The following is a 23040-nucleotide window of genomic DNA, read 5'->3' as shown; positions in this document are numbered from 1 at the left end:
GTATGATATATGAACAAGGGAAAAGGCCATTCCTAGCAAAGGACACATATAAAGGGATAAGAGAGAAAGCACCATACACTTACAAAACTACAAGAGATCAATTTGTCTTAAGCATGTGGAAGAGAATAAAAAAAAAGATCTGAGTCTGAGAAGATAGGCAGGGTGTCTGTGAATGACTTTAAATGCTAAGCTGTGCAGTCTGGATGGCATCCTGTTGAATGACAGGATCAGAGTTCTCAGTTTTAGAACAATTACTCTGGAAGAGTGAGTGATGAAACAGAGAGGACTAAACTGAAAGCAGAGACAGTTCAGAGACTATCATAAATAGTTAAAGCAGGGAAAATACAGACTTAACTAAAGCAGTGGCACCTGGGATTAAGAGGAGGGGAATGATTAGATATATTTAGAAAGGAAAATAATATGACATTTGCTTAGCTTAAATGTCAGAGGCCTTTCTTGACTATCCTCTCATGGTATACCCTGCCCAGTCCATTATTCTTCCTCACACGATCTATCTAGTTCATAACAATCATGAAAACATAATAATAATTAGTATCTAACTGCTTGTTTATTTTTTTGTCTTCCTCAAATGGATTCTCACTAGGGCAATCTCCAGTTTACTTACTAATATATACTAGCATCCTCCATGGTGAGTGGCACATGGTAGTTATCAATAAATATTCATTGGCTGAATAGATGGGGTGGGGTGAGGGGAAAACAAAGTAGTTGTGAATCACCAGTTTTCTTGTTCAAGTGCCTGGGTAAATGATGATGTTAGTCAGAATGCAAAATTATGGGAGGAGGAACAGGTTTGGACAAGAGGATTAACTGAGTGGGGAGAGACGGAGCAACCAATTAGGAGTTTACTGTACACAATTTCAACATGACACCGACGCTGATCCAGTATAGTGGCAAACAGGAGGGAAGAGGATTTCAGAGATACCACAGGGGTAAAATGTAGTGGGGGCAGAATGACAAATGATTACACATAGCAGCAAGGGGGAAGGTCTACTGTTCTAAAGGTTTAAGCAGAAATGGCTTCAAAATGGTGGTACAATTATGGAACTGAAGTCAGTTGAAGCAATTTTTTGTTTTGGGAGGAATGAATCTGGGAGGGAGCGGAGTCTGTTTCAAAAATACTGAGTCTGAAGTTCCAGAAAGACATTCAGATAAAAATGTACAGAGCTAGCTGGACATCCAAGACACAAAAATGGTATAGTTTGATCTTAAAATCACTGTTGGTCATTTCCTGAAGTTACAGTTTGAATAGATGAGCTCTCACAAAGAAGATACATATGGTTGACCCCTGAACAATGAATGTGGAGGTTTGGGGTGCTGACTGCCCCATACCACTGAAAATGTGTGTAACTTTTGACTCCCCCAAAACTTAAGGAGTTGCTTACTATTGACTGGAAGCCTTACCTATAACATGTAACAGTTGACTCATGCACAGTCTGTATGTTATATGTGTTCTATAGTGCATTCTTACAATGAAGCTAGAGAAAAGCAAATGTTATTAAGAAAAAAATGAGGCGGCACCTGGGTGGCTCAATGGGGTTAACCATCTGCCTTGATTTCAGCTCTGGTCACGATATCACAGGTTCAGGGGTTTCAGGCTTGCATCAGACTCTACGCTGACAGTGCAGAGCCTGGTTGGGATTCTCTCCCTCCCTCTCTGTCCCTCCTCTGCTCACGTGCATGCTTACTTGCTCCCTCTCTCTCAAAGTAAATAAATATTAAAAAAGAAAAAAAGAAAATCATTAGAAAGACAAAATACATTTAAATAGTACTGGACTATATTTACTGAAAAAAATCTGCACATAAGTGGATCTGTGTAGTTCAAAGTTGTGTTGTTCAAAGGTCATGTGTATGTGTGTATACATATACTGACAAAAATGGATAAAAGTATTGCTATCAGTGTTGTGTTGCATTTGATAAGTGTACTGTGGTTATGTAAGAGAACATTCTTATTCCTAGGAAATAAACTGTGAAGAAGTAACAGTAAACAATGCAATCAGTCTATTAAATTATTCAGAAAAAAATTGTGTGTGTGTGTGTGTGTATGGGTAGGGGGAGAGAGAGAGAGAGAGAGAGTGAATAAGAAAGATACATGTAGCAAAATGTTAAAAAGGGGTCAATCTGGATAAAAGATATGCAGTTGACCATTGAACAATGCAGGGGTCAGGGGAACCCACTGCCTGTGCAGTTGAAAATTTGCATATAACTTTTGACTCCCCAGAAACTTAAGTACTAATAGCCTACCACTGACTGGAAACCTTACCAGTAACAGTTGACTAACACATATTCTGCATTTTATATGTATTCCATATACTGCATTCTTACAATAGATCTAGAGAAAAGAAAATGTTACTAAAAATATCTTACAATATGGGAATGCAAGCTGGTGCAGCCACTCTGGAAAACAGTATGGAGGTTCCTCAAAAAACTAAAAATAGAACTACTCTATGGCCCAGCAATTGCGCTACTAGGCATTTATCCAAGGGATACAGATGTGCTGTTTCAAAGGGACACACGCACCCCCATGTTTATAGCAGCTCTATCAACAATAGTCAAAGTATGGAAAGAGCCCAAATGTCCATCAATGGATAAATGGATAAAGATGTGGTATATATATACAATGGAGAATTACTCGGCAATCAAAAAGAATGAAATCTTGCCATTTGCAACTACATGGATGGAACTGGAGGGTATTATGCTAAGTGAAATTAGTCAGAGAAAGACAAAAATCATATGACCTCACTCATATGAGGACTTTAAGAGACAAAACAGATGAACATAAGGGAAGGGCAACAAAAATAATATAAAAACAGGGAGGGGACAAAACAGAAGAGACTCATAAATATGGAGAACAAACTGACGGTTACTAGAGGGGTTGTGGGAGGGGGGATGGGCTAAATGGGTAAGGAGCATTAAGGAATCTACTCCTGAAATCATTGTTGCACTATGTACTAACTAATTTGGATGTAAATTAAAAAAAATAAAAATAAAATTAAAAAAAATCTTACAATAGAGCTAGAGAAAAGAAAATGTTACTAAAAACATCGTAAGAAAGAGAAAATACATTTACAGTACTATACTGTAATTTCTCAGAAAACATCAGCATATAAGTTGACTCGTGCAGTTCAAACCCATGTCGTTCAAGGGTCAACTGTACAGGACTTCCCTGTCCCATTCTTGGAGCTTTTGTGCCATGTATGAAATTTGAAATAAGAAGCTGAAAAAGGATATGAATCAAGATAGACTGTGAGAGCACAGTGTTGATTTTATAAGATAAAAAGGGAATCGATGCTCTGGAAGTGACATTCAGTTATTCAGGATTGAGAAGAGGTTTATGTTGGCAGGTACTGAAACAGTGTTTCCCTACATCAATTGTTCCATCTACACAATAAAATATGCTGATAATTCTAGTCCATTCATGTATAAAGATGTTCTGTCCCACAAAATTTCAGGTAAAAACGCTGGCATTCATCATTAATTCTCCTGATAGAGAGTACATATCCCTTTTGACCACAGAAGCCCCCAGTTCTTTTTTTTTTTTTTTTTTAATTTTTTTTTCAATGTTTTTTATTTATTTTTGGGACAGAGAGAGACAGAGCATGAACGGGGGAGGGGCAGAGAGAGAGGGAGACACAGAATCGGAAACAGGCTCCAGGCTCTGAGCCATCAGCCCAGAGCCCGACGCGGGGCTCGAACTCACGGACCGCGAGATCGTGACCTGGCTGAAGTCGGAGGCTTAACCGACTGCGCCACCCAGGCGCCCCTCCAGTTCTTTTTTTTTAAGAAAAAGGACTGATGGAAAATAATACCAAATTGCTCAGTGTGTCTGTATGTATTTTGACTTGCCACACAAAAATATTCAATATATGTTCTTTTGAGGTGAAGAATAGGCATGTCATTTTAGAACCAGTACCTTCTAAGCCCAATTATAAGCAATTAATTATCCGTGAGTGGCTAAAGGACTCTCTAGGCTACTGTTTCTGGTGGGACAAGGAATTTCAGATCAGACCAATACTTACTAAAGAAAAAGGAAGACAGATTGTACGTGGCGTAAAATAAAATTCACACATTGTGATATGAATATGAGAGTATCTTACCAGTTCCTTTCAGAGTCTTTTGTCCAGAGTAAAAAGGAATACATATTTCTCATCTCAACAATAAATTTCTTAATGCTTTCATAAACACTATAATAGTACTAATACTGAAGCCTTTACTGGGAAAAAAACAGAATCACTTAAGATGTAATGAGTACTGCTTGAGATACAATTCTATGCAAGTGGACGAATATATGTCGAATGGTATAGCAGCTTAGAAGCAAAGAAAAATTTTAGGACGACACAGGGCTAGACTATTTCAATATAAACAAAGAAAACATACGGGCAAATAGAACACTACAAAGAATAAGAGAAATTAAGTAGTAAAGAAAAATTTTTAATTCTGGAAGATCATTAGAGAGGTCCACTAATGAGAGTTTTGCAAATTATCAAGCAAAAAAAAAAAAAAATCAAATACTAAAAAATTTCATTTAAAAAGTAGTAATTTATTGTATTCTTTCTTTCCTAAAGAAGTATGACAAAAGAATAACTTAATTTAGGATTGAGAATTAGGAATTTCTTCATTCAAATAATAAGTATGATGTGAATTACTTTGTGTAATCATGACCTAAGAGTAATATGAATGAAGTTATCGTAATTTATTAAGAGAATCAGAGTTTAAGTACAATACCATAGCTTTTATTTCAAATCTTAGTATCTTCCCTTCATTAAATTTATTTTGCAAATGCCACAAACATTTACTTGCCTGCTGAAGAAGCCAGTAGCAGATTAAAAGGCAGATAAACAAAGAAAAAACAATATACGAGTATGAAAAAAGGTAAAATGAGGTAGGCATGTCAAAACTGTTCTACTCTTGGGGAGATAGCACTGAATGGAAATTCAGGATTTCTGTATAGAAATTTCTGTATAGAAATATTTCTGTATACAGAAATACAGGCTTCTGTATCAAGCTTTAAACTAGCCTAGTATGGCATAAAAATCACTAAGTCTATGTATCAGATCTCCTATTCTCTCTTATTTTTATCTTCTATGAGTAAAAAAATGAGAACAAAATCTACCTATTACCAGAGAAATTGTAGGGACTGAAAATAATTTCAAGGAATACTCATTTAAAAATACTTATGGACTGAAAATGATTCCAAATTTATTTCAAAATATGGAATATATATATTTAAAACAGTTAAAACAACCATAACTGAAAAAAAATACTGTTAAAATTAATTCTGGATTGCAAGCTTTCCCTTTACATTCATATACAGACTTCTCTGTAGGCTCCCAAAGTTAACAGTCTGTTCAACTTATTCTACTATTCACACTGAGTTTTAAAATTTACCCATTTTGGCAGAAAGAATCCTCAGAATGTGTGCAGATTCAGAAGCAACAAAACATGAGATAATAACTGCTTATGTACATGAAAACTGGGTATTTGTTACTTATTATTAAACCAGTGAACTTGAATTGCTAGACACATAGGTCTTTTATATGCCTGAGAAAAGTACATTCTTTTATAGAAAACTGAAGTAAAAAGGCTTTTTTTCATTCATCTTTGAAAGTAGCATACTACTTCCTTACATTTTTCGTTATAATAACAAAAGTCATTTAACCCTGAAAGGAAGAATTTGATAAAAACTTTTAACATAAATGAAGTTGAGGCTAATTATATTTGACTAGAAAATTGTGTATAGGCATGCCTGAAGCCTTAATTAAGCATGACTCAGGGAAATCACAATCCATCTAAGGATTGAAACACATTTACTCCAATTTTGATACAAAGGGAGTCAGAATCACATTTTTTTTTTTTAAAGTAGTCTCCATACCCAGCATGGAGCCCAACATGGGGCTTGGACTCACGACCCCGAGATTAAGACCTGAGCTGAGATCAAGAGTCAGATGTGTGGGGGCACTTGGTTAGCTCAGTCGGTTAAGTGTCTGACTTTGGCTCAGGTCATGATCTCATGGCTTGTGGGTTGGAGCCCTGCATCGGCCTCTGTGCTGACAGCTCAGAGCCTGGAGCCTGCTTCCGATTCTGTGTCTCCCTCTCTCTCTCTGCCCCTCCCCCACTCATGCCCTGTCTCTCTCTCTCTCTCTCTCTCTCTCTCTCTCGCTCGCTCAAAAATAAACATTAAAAAAAACTAAAAAAAAAAAAAAAAAAAAAGAGTCAGATGTGTAACCAACTGAGGCACCCAGGCACCCCAGAATCACATATTTGAGTACTAAAAGCTCAACCTCTGAAAAATAAAACAAAAAAATTATTCCTTGGGTTTCACTATATACAAAAAAATATATTCTCAAAATATACAGGCGTTCAAATATTTCTAAGCAATTTACACTCAAAAGAATTTGTGGATATTAAACAAAATGTGTGTGTGTGTGTGTGTGTGTGTGTGTGTGTGTGTATGTGTCCTTTTCAAATAATAGGCCTAAACACTAGGTTTTTATTTTGAAAAAAATAGGAACTGCAGATTTTAAAAATAATACTCTCAAAAATAGCGTGGGTTTACCATTCCTTTTGTAAGGTAACAAAACCGGTGTATTAACTCTTTTGAGTTGTCACAGATAATTTCAAGATCCAAAGAGACTCCAAATTCATCAAGTTACCCACTTGATGTTTCAATCTTCATGAGCATATTCCTACTGAACACCTGGCCAGTTGATGCCTAAACAGCTGGATGGACAATATATTAGATGCTAAGAGATTTTAAAAAATACTATTAGAAAGTTTATTTTTACTCTTTCTTGTAATATTTACCCAGTGGTCCCAATTCTACTACCTTAGGTCTTACCAAGTAGAGCAACCAAGATCATTCACATGAGAACTTTCCAAATACTTGTAGTCAGTTTTAACATAGCACTAAAAGGACTTTAAAAAATCTTTACACCATTTTGGTCATTTTCTTCTTAAACCCTTGGGTTTAAAGCTTGGGTGCCCAGATTCCAGCATGATTCTATAGATAAGGGAATCACAGACCACATCCTAGATATAAGCGGTGGGTCTTTCATATATGGCTTTTATGACCTTGAGATATGATCCTCTAGATATAGACATACCTTGGAGATATCATGGGTTCAGCTCCAGACCACTGCAATAATGTATCATTTTAAAGCAAGCCAAGTGAAATTTTTGGTTCTTCAGTGCATATAAAATTATTTTTATACTATACTGTAGCCTATTAAGTATGCAATAGCATTGTCTAAAAAACACAATGTACATACCTTAATTAAAAAATACCTTATTGCTAACCATCATCTGAGCTTTTACTGACTAGTAATCTTTTGCTGGTGGAAGGTCTTGCTCAAAGTTGATGGCTGCTGACTGATCAGGCTGGTAGTTGCTGAAGGTTGAGGTGCCTGTGGCAATTTCTTAGAAAAAGGTAAGTTGGCTGCACTGATTGGCTCTGCCTTTCATGAACGATTTCTCTGTAGTATGTGATGCTGCTGGATACCATTTCACCCACAGAATTTCTTTCAAAATTGGAGTCAGTCCTTTCAAACTCCACCATTGCTTTATCAGGTAAGTTTATGTAATATTCTGAAATCTTTGTTAATGTTTACAATCATCACAGCATCTTTGGCAGGAGCAGACTCCATCTGAAGAATCCACCTCTTTGATGAGCTCTAAAAACAACTCATCCCTGAGTTTTACCACAAGACTGCAGCAATTCAGTCACATCTTCAGGTTCCACTTCTAATTCTAGTTCTCTTGCTATTTCATCACTGAAATGACTTCTGCCAGTCAAGTCGTGAACACCTCTAGGTCATCCACGCCAGATGGAATCAACTTCTTCCAAATTCCTGTGAATGTAGATATTCTGACCGCTTCCCATGAATGAATGATGAATGTTCCTAATGGCATCTAGAATAATGAACCCTTTCCAGGTTTTCAATTTACTTTACCCAGATCCATCAGAGGAACCACTACCTATGGCAGCTTTTCAAAATGCATTTCTCTTTATTTTATTTTTTGAGAGAAAGAGAGGAAGTGTGCATACAAGCTGGGGAGGGACAGAGGCTTAGAGAAAGAGAGAATCTTAAGCGGGCTCCACACTTAGCACGAAGCCAGATGTGAGGCTCGATCTCATGACCTGAGCCAAAATAAGAGTTAGATGCTTGGGGCGCCTGGGTGGCTCCGTTGGTTGGGCATCCGACTTCAGCTCAGGTCATGATCTCACGGTCCATGGGTTCGAGCCCCGCGTCGGGCTCTGTGCTGACAGCTGAGAGCCTGGAGCCTGCTTTGGATTCGTGTCTCTCTCTCTCTCTGCCCCTCCCCTGTTCATACTCTGTCTCTCTCTCTAAAAAATAAATATTTAAAAAAATTAAAAAAAAGACACTTAACCAACTGAGTCACCCAGGCACCCCTACAAAATGTATTTCTTTTTTTTAGATTTATTTTTGAGAGAGAGAGAGAGAGAAAGAGAGAGACAGAGCGTGAGCAGGGGAGGGACAGAGACACAGAACTCAAAATGGGCTCCAGGCTCCACACTGTCAGCACAGAGCCTGACGCGGGGCTCGAATCCAAGAACCGTGAGATCACGACCTGAGCTGAGTTGGACACTTAACCGACCGAACCACCCAGGCACCCCACAAAATGTTTTTCCTAAAAAAGATGGCTTGAAAGTCAAAATGACTCCTTCATCCATGGGCTACAGAATGTATGCTATGTTAGCAGGCATGAGAACAACATTAATCTCATTGTATATCTCCATCAAAGCTCTTGGGTGGCCAGGTGCACTGTCAATGAGCAATAATATTTTGAAAGCAATCTTTTTTTTGAGCAATAAGTTTCAACAGTGGGCTGAGAAGAGTCAGTAAACCATACTGTAAGTAGATGTGCTGTTATCCAGGCTTTGTTGTTACATGTATAGATCACAAAAGAGTAGATTTAGTGTATAATTCTTAAGGACCTCAGGATTTTAGGAATGGTAAATGAATACTGGCTTCAACTTAAAGTCACTAGCTGCGAGAGTCAGCCTATCCTTTGAGGCCAGGCATTGACTTCTCCTCTCTAGCTATGAAAGTGCTACATGGCATCTTCTTCCAAAAGAAGGCTGTATCATTTATACCAAAAATCTGTTGTTAGTGTAGCCACCTTCATTAATGATCTTACCCAGATCTTCCGTACAACTTGCTGTAGTGTCTATATCAGTACCTACTGCTTCATCTTGCACTTTTATGTTGTGGAGACAGTTGCTTTCCTTGAACCTCATGAACCAATCTCTGCTAGCTCTGCTAACTACAAACTTTTCTTCTGCAGCTTTCTCACCTCTTCTAGGCTTCATAGAATTGAAGATAGGGCCTTGATCTGGATCAGCTTTGGCTTAGGAAAATGTTATGGTTGGTTTTATCTATCCAAGACCATTCAAACTATCTCTATAACAGGAATAAGGCTGTTCCCCCCCCCCTTTTCTTTAATCATTTGTGTGTTCACTGGAGTAACATTTTTAATTTCCTTTAAGAACTTTTCCTTTGCATTCACAACTTGGCTAACTGTCTGGTACAAGAGACCTAACTTTCAACCTGTCTCAGCCTTAGACATACCTTCCTCACTAAGCTTACTCATTTCTAGCTTTTGATCTAAACTGAGAGAAATACAACTGTCTTCCTTTCACTCGAATGCTTGCAGGGCATTACAGGGTTATCCACTGGACTAATTCCAGTGTTGTTGTGTCTTAAGGAGTAGGGAGGTATATACTACTCACTACCTATATATGTAGGTAGTGAAATAGAGGTAAGTAATCTCCCTGATAAAGAGTTGAAAGTAATGGCCATAAAGATGATCACCAAACTTGGGAGAAGAATGGATTAGTAATACAGGGAGAACTTCAACAAAGAGAAAACATAAGAATATACCAATCAGAGTTGACGAATACAATAACTAAAATGAAAAACATAAGAGGGAATCAACAGCCGATTAAGATGATACAGAGAAACAGAAGACAAGTGGTACAAATCACTCTATCAGAACAGAAAAAAAAAAAAAGAATTAAAAAAATGGGGATAATTTAAGGGACCTCTGGGGACTATATCAAGTGTACTAACATTTTAACATTTTGCATTATAGGGGTCCCAGAAGGAGAAAAGACAGAAAGGTGCAGAAAACTTATTGGAAGAAATAATGTTTGAAAACATTCCTAACCTGGGGAAGGAAACAAACATCCAAGTCCATGAAGCACAGAGAGTCCAAAACAAGATGAACCCAGAGATCCACACCAAGACACATTATAATTAAAATGTCAAACATTAAAGATAAAGAGATAATCTTTTTTTATTTTTAATTTTATTTTTAGTTCTTTAAAGTTTATTTATTTTGAAAGAGAGAGATAGAAAGCATACACACATGGGGGAGGGGCAGAGAGAGAGAGAGAGAGAGAGGGAGAGAGAGAATCTCAAAATGATGGCACGGAGCCTGATGCAGGGCTCGATCCCATGAACCATGAAATCATGACCCAAGAGGAAATCAAAAGTTAGACGCTCAACTGACTGAGCCACCCAGGCGGATAAAGAGATAATCTTAAAAGTAACAAGAGAAAAACAACTAGTTATGTACCAGGGAACCCCCATGACACTATCAGCTGATTTTTCAGCAAAAACTTTGCAGGCCAGAAGGGAGTGACATGACATATTCAAAGTGTTGAAAGGAAAAAACTTACAATCAAGAATACCCAGCAAGGTTATCATTCAGAATCAAAGGAGAGTTTTCCAGACAAGCGAAGCTAAGGTAGTTCAACACCACTAAATCAGCCTTTCAAGAAATGAAGAGACTTCTTTAGGTAGAGAAGAAAAAAGTTATAACTAGAAATAAAGTATATGAAAGAAAAAGTTGCACTAACAGAGGCAATTGTAGTTATTAAGTTATTATATATAGTTATTATAATATAGCTATTATACAATACATATAATATATAATATTTAATATATAATATAGTCATAAAATATAATGTAAGTTATTATAATATAGTTATTAAGAGGCAAGCAGTTATCAAGCTAATATGAATGTTAAAAAGAAGAAGTGAAATCAAGTATATCTCTAATAATTAGTTAAGGAATATACAAAATAAAAAGATGTAAAATATGACATCAAAATATAAAACATGGTAGGGGACAGAGCAAAAATATGCTTTTAGAATGCATTTGAACTTAAGCAAACACTGACTGAAAATAGACTATGAGAGAGAGAGAGAGAGAGAGAGAGAGAGATGGTAACCACAAACCAAAACCCTGTAATAGCAAGAAAAATAAAGCGAAAGGAATACAAACATAACACCAAACAAAAGCATCAAACCATAAAGAAGAGGAAGAAAAGAAGAAAGAAACAGAGTAACTACAAAAACAGCCAGAAACCAATGAGCAAACTGGCCATAAGTACGTACCTACCAATAATTTCTTTAAATGTAAATAGACCTAGTTCTACAATCAAAAGACAAGGGGGGTGGCTGATGGATAAAAAACAGACAAAACCGAGGCCCATATGTATGCTGCCTATATGAGACTCACTTTAGATCTAAAGATACATATCGACTGAAAGTGAAAGGATGGAAAAAGATATTCCATACAAATGGAAACAAAAGCTGGGGTAGCAATACTTACATTAGATAAAATAGACTTTATTCTTTTTAAAGTTTATTTATTTTGAGAGAGAGAAAGAGAGAGAGAGAGAGAGAGAGAGAGAGAGAGAGAGAGAGAATGAACAGGGGGAGGGGCAGAGAGAGGGACAGACAATCCCAAGCAGGCTCGATGCTAAGCAGAGCCTGACGTGGGGTTCGATCTCACGACTGCAGGATCACAACCTGAGGCAGTATCCAGAGTGGATGCCCAAACTGACTGAGCCACCCAAGGACGCCCTCACCGTTTTTAGACAAAATAGACTTTAAAACAAACTGTAACAGGACACCTGGGTGGCTCAGGCGGTTGAGTCTCTGACTTCGGCTCAGGTCATGATCTCATGGTTCGTGAGTTCGAGCCTCACATTGGGCTCACTGCTGTCAGTGCAGAGCCTGCTTTGAATCCTCTGTCCTTGTTTCTCTCTCTGCCCCTCCCCTGCTCTCTCTCTCTCAAAAATAAACATTACAAAAAACTAACAAAAGAAAAAGAAGAGAATCATACAAGGATAAATGGGTCAATCTAACAAGGGGATATATTTGTAATATTTATGTACCCTATAATAGGAGGCATCTAAATATATAAACAGACATAAATATCAATACACATAAAGGAAGAAATTGACCGCAATATAATAATAGTGGAACACTTTAATGCTATCTATCAATGAATAGATCAGACAGTAAATCCAGACAGCAAGGAAATACTGGCCTTAAACAATATAGTAGACCACATGGACTTTACAAAACTAGAAATCAACTTTAGGAAGAAAACAAGAAAAACCACAAATATGTGGAAACTAAACAATATGCTATTAAAGAACCAAAGGGTCAACAAAAATATCAAAGAAAAGACAAAAAAAATTCCGTGAGACAAATGAAAATGGGAAAACCACGTTCCAAAACTTGTAAGATACAGCAAAAGCAGTTCTCAGGGGGAAGTTCATACCAAAATAGGCTTACCTCAATAAACAACAAAAACGTCAAATAAACAATTTAACTTTACACTTGAATATACTAGAAAAGTAAGAACAAGCAATGGCCAAAGTTCAAGAAGGAAGTAAATAATAAGGATCAGAGTGAAGATAAATGAAAGAGAGGCAAAAAAAAAAAGAAAGAAAGAAAGAAAGAAAAAAAGAAAAAAAGAAAAAAAATCAATGGGAGCACTTGGGTGGTTCAGTTGGTTAAAGCATCTGATTCTTGATTTCAGGTCATGATCTCACAGTTTGTGGATTTTCTCTCTCCCTCTCTCTTTGCCTTTCCCCTGCTCATGTGTACTCACTCTCAAACATTTAAAAGAAAATTAAAAAAAGAAAAAAAAATCAATGAAACCAAGAGTTGGTTCTTTTAAAAGATAAACTAAATGGACAAACCCTTAGGCAAGACTCATCAAGAAACACAGAAAGAGGGCCCAAATAAATAAAATAAAAAATGAAAGACAACTTACAACCAATGCCACAAAAATACAAAGGCTCACAAGACTACTATGAACAGTAATACACTAACAAATTGGACGGCTTAGAAGAAATAAATTCCTAAAAACATACTATTTCCAAGATTAAATCATGAAGAAACAGAAAATCTAATAGACCGATTATTTACTAGTAACGAAACTGAATCAGTAAAAAACAAAAACAAAAACACAAAACTCTTAATGAACAGGAGTCCAGGGCCTCTTAGATAAATTCTACCAAACATTTAAGAGTTAATACCTATTCTTCTCAAATTATGTCAGGAAATTGAAGATGCTTTCAAACTTATTTTATCAGGTCAGTATTACCCTGATACCAAAACCAGACAAACACACCACTAAAGAAGCAAATTACAGGTTAATATTCCTAATGAACACAGATGTAAAAATCCTCAACAAAATATTAGCAAACCAGGGGCGCCTGGGTAGCTTGGTTAGCTAGGCATCTGACTCTTGATTTTGGCATAGGTCATGATCTCATGGTGATGAGATTGAGCCCTGTATCAGGCTCCACGCTGGGATTCTTTCTATCCCTCTCCCTCTGCCCCTTCTTGCTTGTGTGTACTCTTTCTCAAAAAAAAAAAAAAAAGGATCATATACCATGAACAAGTAGGATTTATTCCAGGGATGCAAAGATGGTTCAACATCCACAAATCAACCAACGTGATATGCCACATCAACAGAATGAGGAATAAAAAATCATATGATCATTTCAATAGATGCAGAAAAAGCATTCGACAAAATTCAACATCAATTGATGATAAAAACTCTCAACAGAGTGAATATAGAGGGAACGTACCTCAATATAATAAAGGCCATATATGACAAACCCACAGCTAATATACTCAGGTAAAAAGTTAAAAGCATTTTCTCTAAAATCAGGAATAAGACAAGGATTCTTATTCTCAGCACTTTTATTCAACATAGTATTGGAAGTCCTAGCCACAGCAATTAAAGAAATAAAACTCATCCAAACTGGAAAGGAAGAAGCAAAACTGTCACTGTTTGCAGATGACATGATATTATATACAGAACACCCCAAAGACTCCACCAAACTATTATAATTAATAAATGAATTCAGTAAAGTTGCAGGATACAACATTAATACATAGAAATTTGTTGCATTTCTGTACACTAGTAACAAACTATCAGAGACAGAAATTAAGAAAACAATCCTATTTACAACTGCATCAAAAAGAATAAACTATCTAGGAATAAACTTAACCAAGGGGTTAAAGACCTACATTCTAAAACTCTGACACATTGATGAAAGAAACAGAAAACAAATAAATGGAAAGATATACAATGTTCATGAATTAGAAGAATTAATATTGGTAATTTGTCTATACTACCCAAGGCAATCTACAGATTCAATGCAATCACTATCAAAATATCAAGGGTATTTTTCACAGAAGTAGAACAAATTATACTAAAATCTGTATGGAACCACAAAGGACCCTGAATACACAAAGCAAAATTGAGAAATAAGAACAAAGCTGGAGGTATCACAACCATATTTCAAACTATACTATAAGTCTATAGTGATCAAAAAGTATTGTACTGGCACAAAAACAGGCACACAGATCAATGGAACAGACTAGAGAGACCAGAAATAAACCCATGCTTACATGGTCAATTAATCTATGACAGAGAAAGCAAGGATATATAGTGAGGAAAATAAGAGTCTCTTAGTAAATGGTATTGGGAAAACTGGAAAGCCACATGCAAAAGAATGAAACTGGACTGCTTTGTTACACCACACACAAAAAATAAACTCAAAATAGATTAAAGACTTAAATGTAAGACCTGAAACCATACATCCTAGAAGGAAGCATAGGTAATAAGTTCTTTGACACTGATCTTAGGAATATTATTTTGGATCTGTCCCCTCAGACACAAGCAACAAAAAGAAAAACTAAAAAAAAAAAAAAAAAAGGAACTACATCAAACTAGAAAAGTTTTTACACAGCAAAGAAAATGATCAACAAAACAAAAAGGCAACATAGTGAATGCAAGCAGATATTTGCAAATGATATATATAAAAAGGGGTTAATATCCATATATAAAAAGAACTCATACAACTCAATGTTAAGAAAACAATCCGATTAAAAAACAGGCAGAGGACCTGAATAGACATTTTCCAAAGACATACAGATGGCGAACAGGCACATGAAAAGATGTTCATCATCACTAACCAGGGAAATGCAAATCAAAACCACAAAGAGGTTTCACCTAACAGCTGTCAGAATGGCTATTATTGAAAAAACAAGAAATAACAAATGCTGGTGAGGATGTAGAGAAAAGGGAACTCTTGTGCACTGTCGGTAGCAATATAAATTGATATAGCAACTATGGGAAATAGTACGGAGGTTCCTTTAAAAATTAAAAACAGAACTACCATACCATATGATCCAGTAATTCCACTTCTGGTTATTTGTCCACAGAAAACAAAAGCACTAATTTGAAAAGATACAGGCACTCCTATGTTCATTACAGCATCTTTTACAATAGCCAAAATATGGAAGCAACCCAAGTGTCCAAGAGGGGCAAATGGATAAAGAAGATGTGATGTGTATGCGTGTGAGTGTACATGTATGTAGGTATGTGTACACACACACACACAACAGAATATTAGTCATGAGAATGAAATCTCGTGACTTACGGCCTAGAGTGAATTATGGTAAGTGAAATAAATCAGAGAAAAATACCTTATTTCACTCACATGTGGAATCTAAGAAGCAAAACAAACAAGAAACAGGAATAGACTCAGCTGCAGAGAAGAAACTGATGGTTGCCAGAACAGAGGGAGGGTAGAGGGATAGATGAAACAGGCAAGGGGGATTAAGAGGTACAATCTTCCAGTTATAAAACAAATAATACACAGAGATGTAATGTACAGCATCAGGAATGTAGTCAACAACATTTTAAAACCTTTACATGGTGACAGATGGTAACTAGACTTATTGTAGTGATCATTTCGTAATGTACATAAATACCGAATCACTATGTTTTATACCTGAAACTAATACAATATAGTATGCCAATTAAACCTCAACAAAAAAATGAGCTGTTCTAGTTTATTCAAAATTCTAGTGGAAAATGATTTTGAAAGATCAACTTTTAAATAGCAAAATTTCAGTAAACAGAACTGAACTAATTATTTTATAATAACAGCAAACATTTCTGTATTACTACTTATATGCAAGACACTGTTCTACATGCTTTACATTTAAATGATTGAATTCAATTATTCAAAAGATACCTTTAAGTACTAAAGCATCCTATGGCCTTTAGGATAAATACCAGTTGTTAGTATATGGACAAATAAGGATTTTAGAGTGCCAGAATCTAGGACATAACAGAGCTTAGTATAAATATATAATAGCCAAGTATAATGGGGCGCCTGGGTGGCTCAGTCGGTTCAGCATCCGACTTTGGCTCAGGTCATGATCTCGCAGTCCGTGAGTTCGAGCCCCACATTGGGCTCTGTGCTGACAGCTCAGAGCTTGGAGCCTCCTTCTGTTTCTGTGTCTCCCTCTCTCTTTGCCCCTCCCCCATTTGCGCTCTCTTTCTGCCTTTCAAAAATGAATAAATGTTAAAAAAAAAAAAAACAGCCAAGTAAAAAAAATTCTTTTTAATGTTTATTTATCTTTGAGAGAGAGAGACAGCGTGACCAGGGGAGGGGCAGAGAGAGAGATGGAGACACAGAATCCGAAGCAGGCTCTAGGCTCTGAGCTGACAGCACAAAGCCTGATGCAGGGCTTGAACTCGCAAACCACGAGATCATGACCTGAGCCGAAGTCAGATGCCTAACTGACTGAGACACCCGGGTCCCCCTACCAGTTTTAAGGTCAGATTTACTACTATTCTCTTTTCTCCAAATTCACAAAAACATACCAAAGCTAGTAAGTTATGAAATTCTGCCTGAATATAAGTTCTGGTTTACTAGTTAAAATCTTATGCTTTCTTGGGGCATCTAGGTGGCTCAGCCAGTTAAGTGTCTGACTCTTGATTTTGGCTCAGGTCATGATCTCATGGTCATGGGATTGAGCCCTTCATCAGGCTCCATGTGAATGTGGAGCCTGCTTGGGATTCTCTCTCTCCTGCTCTGTCTGCCCCTCCCCCACTCGTGCACTGGTGCGCTATCAGTCAAAATAAATAAATAAACATTAAAAAAAAATCTTACACTTCCTTTTAAAGTTTGTTAGTTTGGGGGCACCTGGATGGCTCACTCAGTTAAGCATCCGACTTGGCTCAGGTCATGAACTCACAGCTCGTGGGTTCGAGCCCCACGTCGGGCTCTGTCCTGACAGCTCAGAGCCTGGAGCCTGCTTCATATTCTGTCTCTGTCTCTCTCTCTGCCCCTCCCCTGCTTGTGCACTCTTGCTCTCTCTCAAATATAAATAACCATTAAAAAAAACAAAGTTTGTTAGTTTGTCCACAAATATTATTCTAGAGCCATTCCTAAATACGTCACGTTCAAAACATCAACAAAGAGACAAATCGTTTATGTAAACCATATAGTTTTGTAAATGGAAAGATTATACATAATAAAAGATTTTAAGCTTATAACATCACTCCAATAAAAACAGCTGACTTAGAAATTTATTTTAATATAAAATGTTCAGATTTAGATACACTTCCACATTACAGAAAAGATTTCTCTAATATTGTATTTACTAATGTATCATGTTTATAAAGTTGATTTGAATTCAGAAGTTTAATAATTTGAGTCATTCTAAAAGATTTTGGTCATAGGTTAATTATATGAAGAGTTGCTTCAATTTTTAGTTTCATGTATTGCTAAAATCACAGATGAATCTGCAGGTCTTCATTTAACACAATTAAAAGCTCCATTCAGTTATTTTCTAAGTTTATCAGTATATGAAAGGTATATGTACTTGATGTACTATTCTACTAACTTTTCTGTCTGAAATTATTTTCAAAATAAAAACTTTTTTTAAAAAGGTAACCATTCTATTTGCATGTAGTCAAACCACTGAAAGTCTAGGCTGTTCAATGAGGCAATGATATTTACCTTAATACTCATCAGTGATTTTCCTATTAACTAGACTATTAAAAATAATATACTTTTCTATTGATAAATTAAAGACAAATCATTTTCTCTCTTCCCCTTCCTCCAACACACATAAACCAGAACATGCAGATTTTTAAGAAATGAACTGGGGAGTACATAATGAACTTAAATTTGGAGTTAAGTTCAATAGTTTCTTTTGTTTTTTAACGTTTATTAATTTTCTTGCGAAACACTGCAAGTAGGGGAGGGGCAGAGAGAGAGGGAGACACAGAATCCAAAGCAGGCTCCAGGGCTCTGAGCTGCCAGCACAGAGCCTGACGCAGGGCTCGAACCCACGAACCATGAGATCATGGCCTAAGCTGAAATTAGATGCTTAACCAACTGAACCATCCAGGCACCCCTCAGTAAGTTCTTTGAAAGTAAAACATCCAGCTACTTTATGACTAGCAATTCCAGTGTTAGAGAAAATTTATCTAAGACAAATAAAAACATATGCCCAAAAGACTTTATAGAAAATTTCACAGCAACTTCATTCATGATAATAGCTCCAAAATGGAAACAACCTAAATGTCCATTGACAGGTGAGTGAATAAACAAACTGTGGTACATTTCTACCCAGCAACAGTAAGGAATGAACTACTGATACAACAACAAAATAGATGAAAACATAATGTGGCGTGAAAGAAGCTAGACACAAAAGATTACATCGTGTGCAATTCCATTTATTTTCAATCCAGGAAGAGTGAAACTAAGCTATGGTGACAGAAATGAGGAAGTGTTTGTCTCTTGAGCAGCAGTGGTTGAGATGGACAAAAGGGGTATAAGGAAACTGGACAATGACTGAACTGTTCTATTATCTTGTTTTAGTCTATGCCACAATTATATGTTATAAAAACAATGCATGTAAACTACAGTTCACTTGAAATAAATATACTTCTTTTAAAAATATTTTTTCTAAAATCAAAAGTAACAGGAACAAAAATCAAAGAGTTTTAACATTTCCAGACATGCAGGATGCTTACCTGTCTAAGAGCTGATCATGTTTTTCTAAAGCATTCTTTTCAGCCATCACTGCTCGTTCCTTTTCAGCTACAGCATTATCCCTTGCTTCTCGGAGATTTCTAAAATTTAAGTATACACTCAATTATTCCAAATACATAAGTATCTATTTCCTAAAGATTCATAAATGTACTTGCTTAGAGTGGACTATCTGACAATCTTAAGGACCCACTTGAGGTTGGTGACCTAAGGTGGATATTATATGAATTTACCTGGCTTGGTATTTCTATAGCAACACACACTAGTACAGGTGCAAACATGGTCTACCTCTAAATGTCCCAGTATCTTTCTCCATAATTTATCTCTACGTGGGTTAAAGGTAGGCTAAACAGTTTGTATATATAACTTGTTTGATCCTTACCATAATCTAATGAGCTAAGTATAATTACTCACACAGTACCCACAAGAAAACTGAGGTCTTGAGAAGTTAATAAATATTCTATAAAATATTTTAAATGAAAAAATATAACATAGAGATCACAAGTGTCAAAATGGGAACAAATGGGATATGAGCTAGCTGAAGCGATGACCCTTGGGATCTCACTTACAGAGGAATGGAAGAGAAGAGAACTGAGGGCTGATAGGTTAGGAAGAAGAAGAGACAAAGGACATGTAGTCCTGATAAGATGACAGACAGATAAATGTAAGTAGTGTACAAACAGGATAAAAGACTAGGGATTGCTGCTAAAGAATGGTGATTTGGAGGTGGAACAGTACTTCTCAGGATAGAATTTTAGTGGATACCAAGATCCAGGGTGTAACCACTGAAGTAGCTAAGTGAAGCTGAGTCGATATTCCTGTAGGGCTCAAGAAAGTATGAAGTCAGAGCGTTAGGTGAGGCACCCACTAATAGTACTGATGATAGCAGGAACTGAAATTGAATGACACATTTAATAACATCTAAGGGTAATGTCCAAAAAGCAGAAGGTAACAAGAGTGAATAATTAGGTTATGACACAACAAGATATGAGCGCCTTTACAGATCAAATCTTGTTTTTTTCTTAAACTGGAAGTCTGGATCAAGAAAAATACCAACAGTAAGCTTTTTTCAGAGACCCACTTAATGTTTTAAAAATCCACTTCTCTAACATAGTTATAAATAAATATAGAGTATAACATAAATAATTTTGCTCATATAATTCCTACAAATCCCGTATGTTTATTTTCTAACCATTTTTTATAGTGAAGTAAACTATAACTTCAAGAGCTTAAAGTACCTAGTTCTAAGTCACAGCCTATGTTAAAGCTCTAATTTGTGTCCAACCATGTCTACTGCAAACAAAGTGTTTTTTTTAATATAATTTATTGTCAAGTTGGCTAAAGCAAGTGTTTTTTTACATCATATTACCATATCTCCCATAAAGACCTGGATTGGGTATTAGAGTTTTGTGTTTATTATTCATGGAGAATATCAGTAGAAAGTCATGAAAATCCACATCGTTTAAATAAATCTATGTAATAACTATTGGACAGAAACGCTTACTTGCTGTGCCAGTATGAAATGTCATCTTTTACATTGTGATACTAACAACAAAGTTAAAATTTAAAACGTATCAACCAACAGAGACTCCTCAATCAAATGGTTTATGAACCAGAAATAAATAGTTCACAAAAAACTGGAGTACAGATAACTTATTAAGAAGAAAATAGCTTTTATATATTATTCTCTAAGTGGAAGTGCATTTTAAAATAGATATCACAAAATGTCATGTCATTATTTTCTGACATCATCCTGATTGCAATGGTCTTCAAAAAATATTCTATCATCAAACTAACGGAAACATTAGATTTAATTTTATAGACAGAATTAAATTCTTTAAGTATATTAAACAATGATGTATTTTTCATTCCTAGATGATCTATATATTTCAGTCAGTAAGTCATCACAAACTGGTTGCAATTTTCATTTCTCAAAGATAGCTTCATTGTTCTGTAAGTTATTTCAATAACAAAATTCCAAGTAGATTGCCATTATAGTACTATTAATCATGAACAGTTAGTAGGTGGAGAAGCTTCAGTCCCTAACTGTATTTCCTTTCTGCAATAATGGGCATTAGAAATAAAAGCAAGTCACAGAGAATGAAATAAAACCCAGAATAAACTAACAAAAGGGCTTGTGAGCAGAGATATGATTAGAAGGTCCTAGTGCATTCACCATGCTACAATCTATATCATCCAGCTAACTATAGTTAGTACTATATTAAAGCATAAACAAAATTCCAAGGCCACAAAGAAGAGTTGATTATTTTTAATTGGAGGAAGAGAGGTGAGTGTATGATGGGAAGATATGTAAGTTGGACCTTGAAGGACAAAAAGGGCAATTTAAAAAAAGAAAACTAGGGTGCCTGGTGGCTCTGTTTAGCATCTCACTTTGGTTCAGGTCATGATCTTGCGTTCGTGAGTTTGAACCACACATGGGGCTTTCTGCTATCAGCACAGAGCCCGCTTCTGATCTTCTGCTTCCCTCTCTGCCCCTCGTCTACTCTCTCTCTCTCAAAAATAAATAAACATTAAGAAGAAAAAAACAAAAAGAAAACTAAAATGAGTCTGAAAAAATGCTAGAGGCTGAGGTTTCTACCAACAGGCTCTCTCCTAGATGTCTGCTGGTAAGATTTCTGTGTGAACCTAATCTCCTAACAGTTTCCATACCTACCACATCTCCACTCACACACAACCTGCATACAAGAAGGCTCACAATTCCTTTTAACATAAATATAGAGATACAGTACTTACGCCTTTAATATTATCAATTGACATTTAAGGTTTCTGACATAAACCGAATATATTCCACTGACAATCATAGTAATAACAAACATATAGATGCTTACCACGTGCTAGTAACTATTTTAGGCATTTTACATACTACGACTCATTTCATCTTCACAACAACCCGCAAAGTGTAGGTTGTCTCATTATCTCCATTTTACAAAGGAGAAGACTGAAACACAGAGAAGTAGTTATCTACCGTCACACAGCAAGGGAGCAATGGTGCCCAAATGTAAACCCGAGCTGTCTGGTTCTAGAGTGCGTGCTCCTTATCATGTCACGCTGCGTTTAGTAAGATTCCCTTTGTGTCACAGAAGTTGTCTCCTTGGGAAATTCTGTCATTATAAGATTTATATGGTCATCTCGTAGCACAAATGTTGAATTAAAAATAAGCTTCATAAAGACTGCGACTATATTACATAAAAACTTGTTCTTACAGCCCATGCTCCTTCAAACTTAGACTGGTTTGATAAAACACCAGAAGGATTATATTCTGGCCACAGATAAAACCATAATTGCCATATAACTAATAAATTATCCATTTAAAAATGTTAAATGCATTAGAAATGTAACAACATACAGTTTTGGAAGAGCAAGAATTCTAATGTTATTCAAAGGACAAACTTGAAAAATTGATAGAGACTATGTGCAGCATGTATAAGTTAAAGAAGCTAAAGTTTTAGAAGTCCAAATGAATATATAATCAAATGTAATGAATAATAATAAATAATGATGTTGGAAGTTGGCCAAATGGCCAGAATTAGAATGTTTTAAATACAAAATTAAAATATTTCATTCTTAAAAATGCTTTTAGAAAGCTAACATTTTTTTTTCATGTTTTTCACGATTCTTTCATGTTACATCCTACGAAGTCCATCTCTCATGTGGACATATCAGAGATACACATACTTATCTCTCCCATCCACCCTGTATTTATGCACAGGAGGCGGAGAGGAAAGACGGTAGAAAAGGGAAAAGAAATCCCATCATTCCTATGTAAAGCCAAAACTGAGAGCCCTAGTATAATAACTAGTGTCC

General features: G+C 36.1%; 1 protein-coding gene across 5 annotated transcripts in view; it reads right to left on the bottom strand.

The window, feature by feature from the left end:
- PIBF1 (progesterone immunomodulatory binding factor 1) overlaps nt 1-23040 on the bottom strand; it is a 201543-nt gene that overhangs the window by 121286 nt on the left and 57217 nt on the right. For all 5 annotated transcript variants that reach the window (XR_007461128.1, XM_049647059.1, XM_049647060.1 and 2 more), the window contains exon 10: nt 19200-19298. Coding sequence is in view for 4 of the 5 variants with exons in the window: in XM_049647059.1 (XP_049503016.1) it covers nt 19200-19298 (99 nt within the window). In the remaining variant the exon portion in view is untranslated. The remainder of the gene's footprint in view (nt 1-19199; nt 19299-23040) is intronic.

Source organism: Panthera uncia, assembly GCF_023721935.1.
Source record: "Panthera uncia isolate 11264 chromosome A1 unlocalized genomic scaffold, Puncia_PCG_1.0 HiC_scaffold_16, whole genome shotgun sequence".
Lineage (NCBI taxonomy): Eukaryota > Metazoa > Chordata > Mammalia > Carnivora > Felidae > Panthera > Panthera uncia.
Note: the sequence above shows the minus strand (reverse complement) of the source record. Positions and strands in the feature narration are given on the sequence as shown.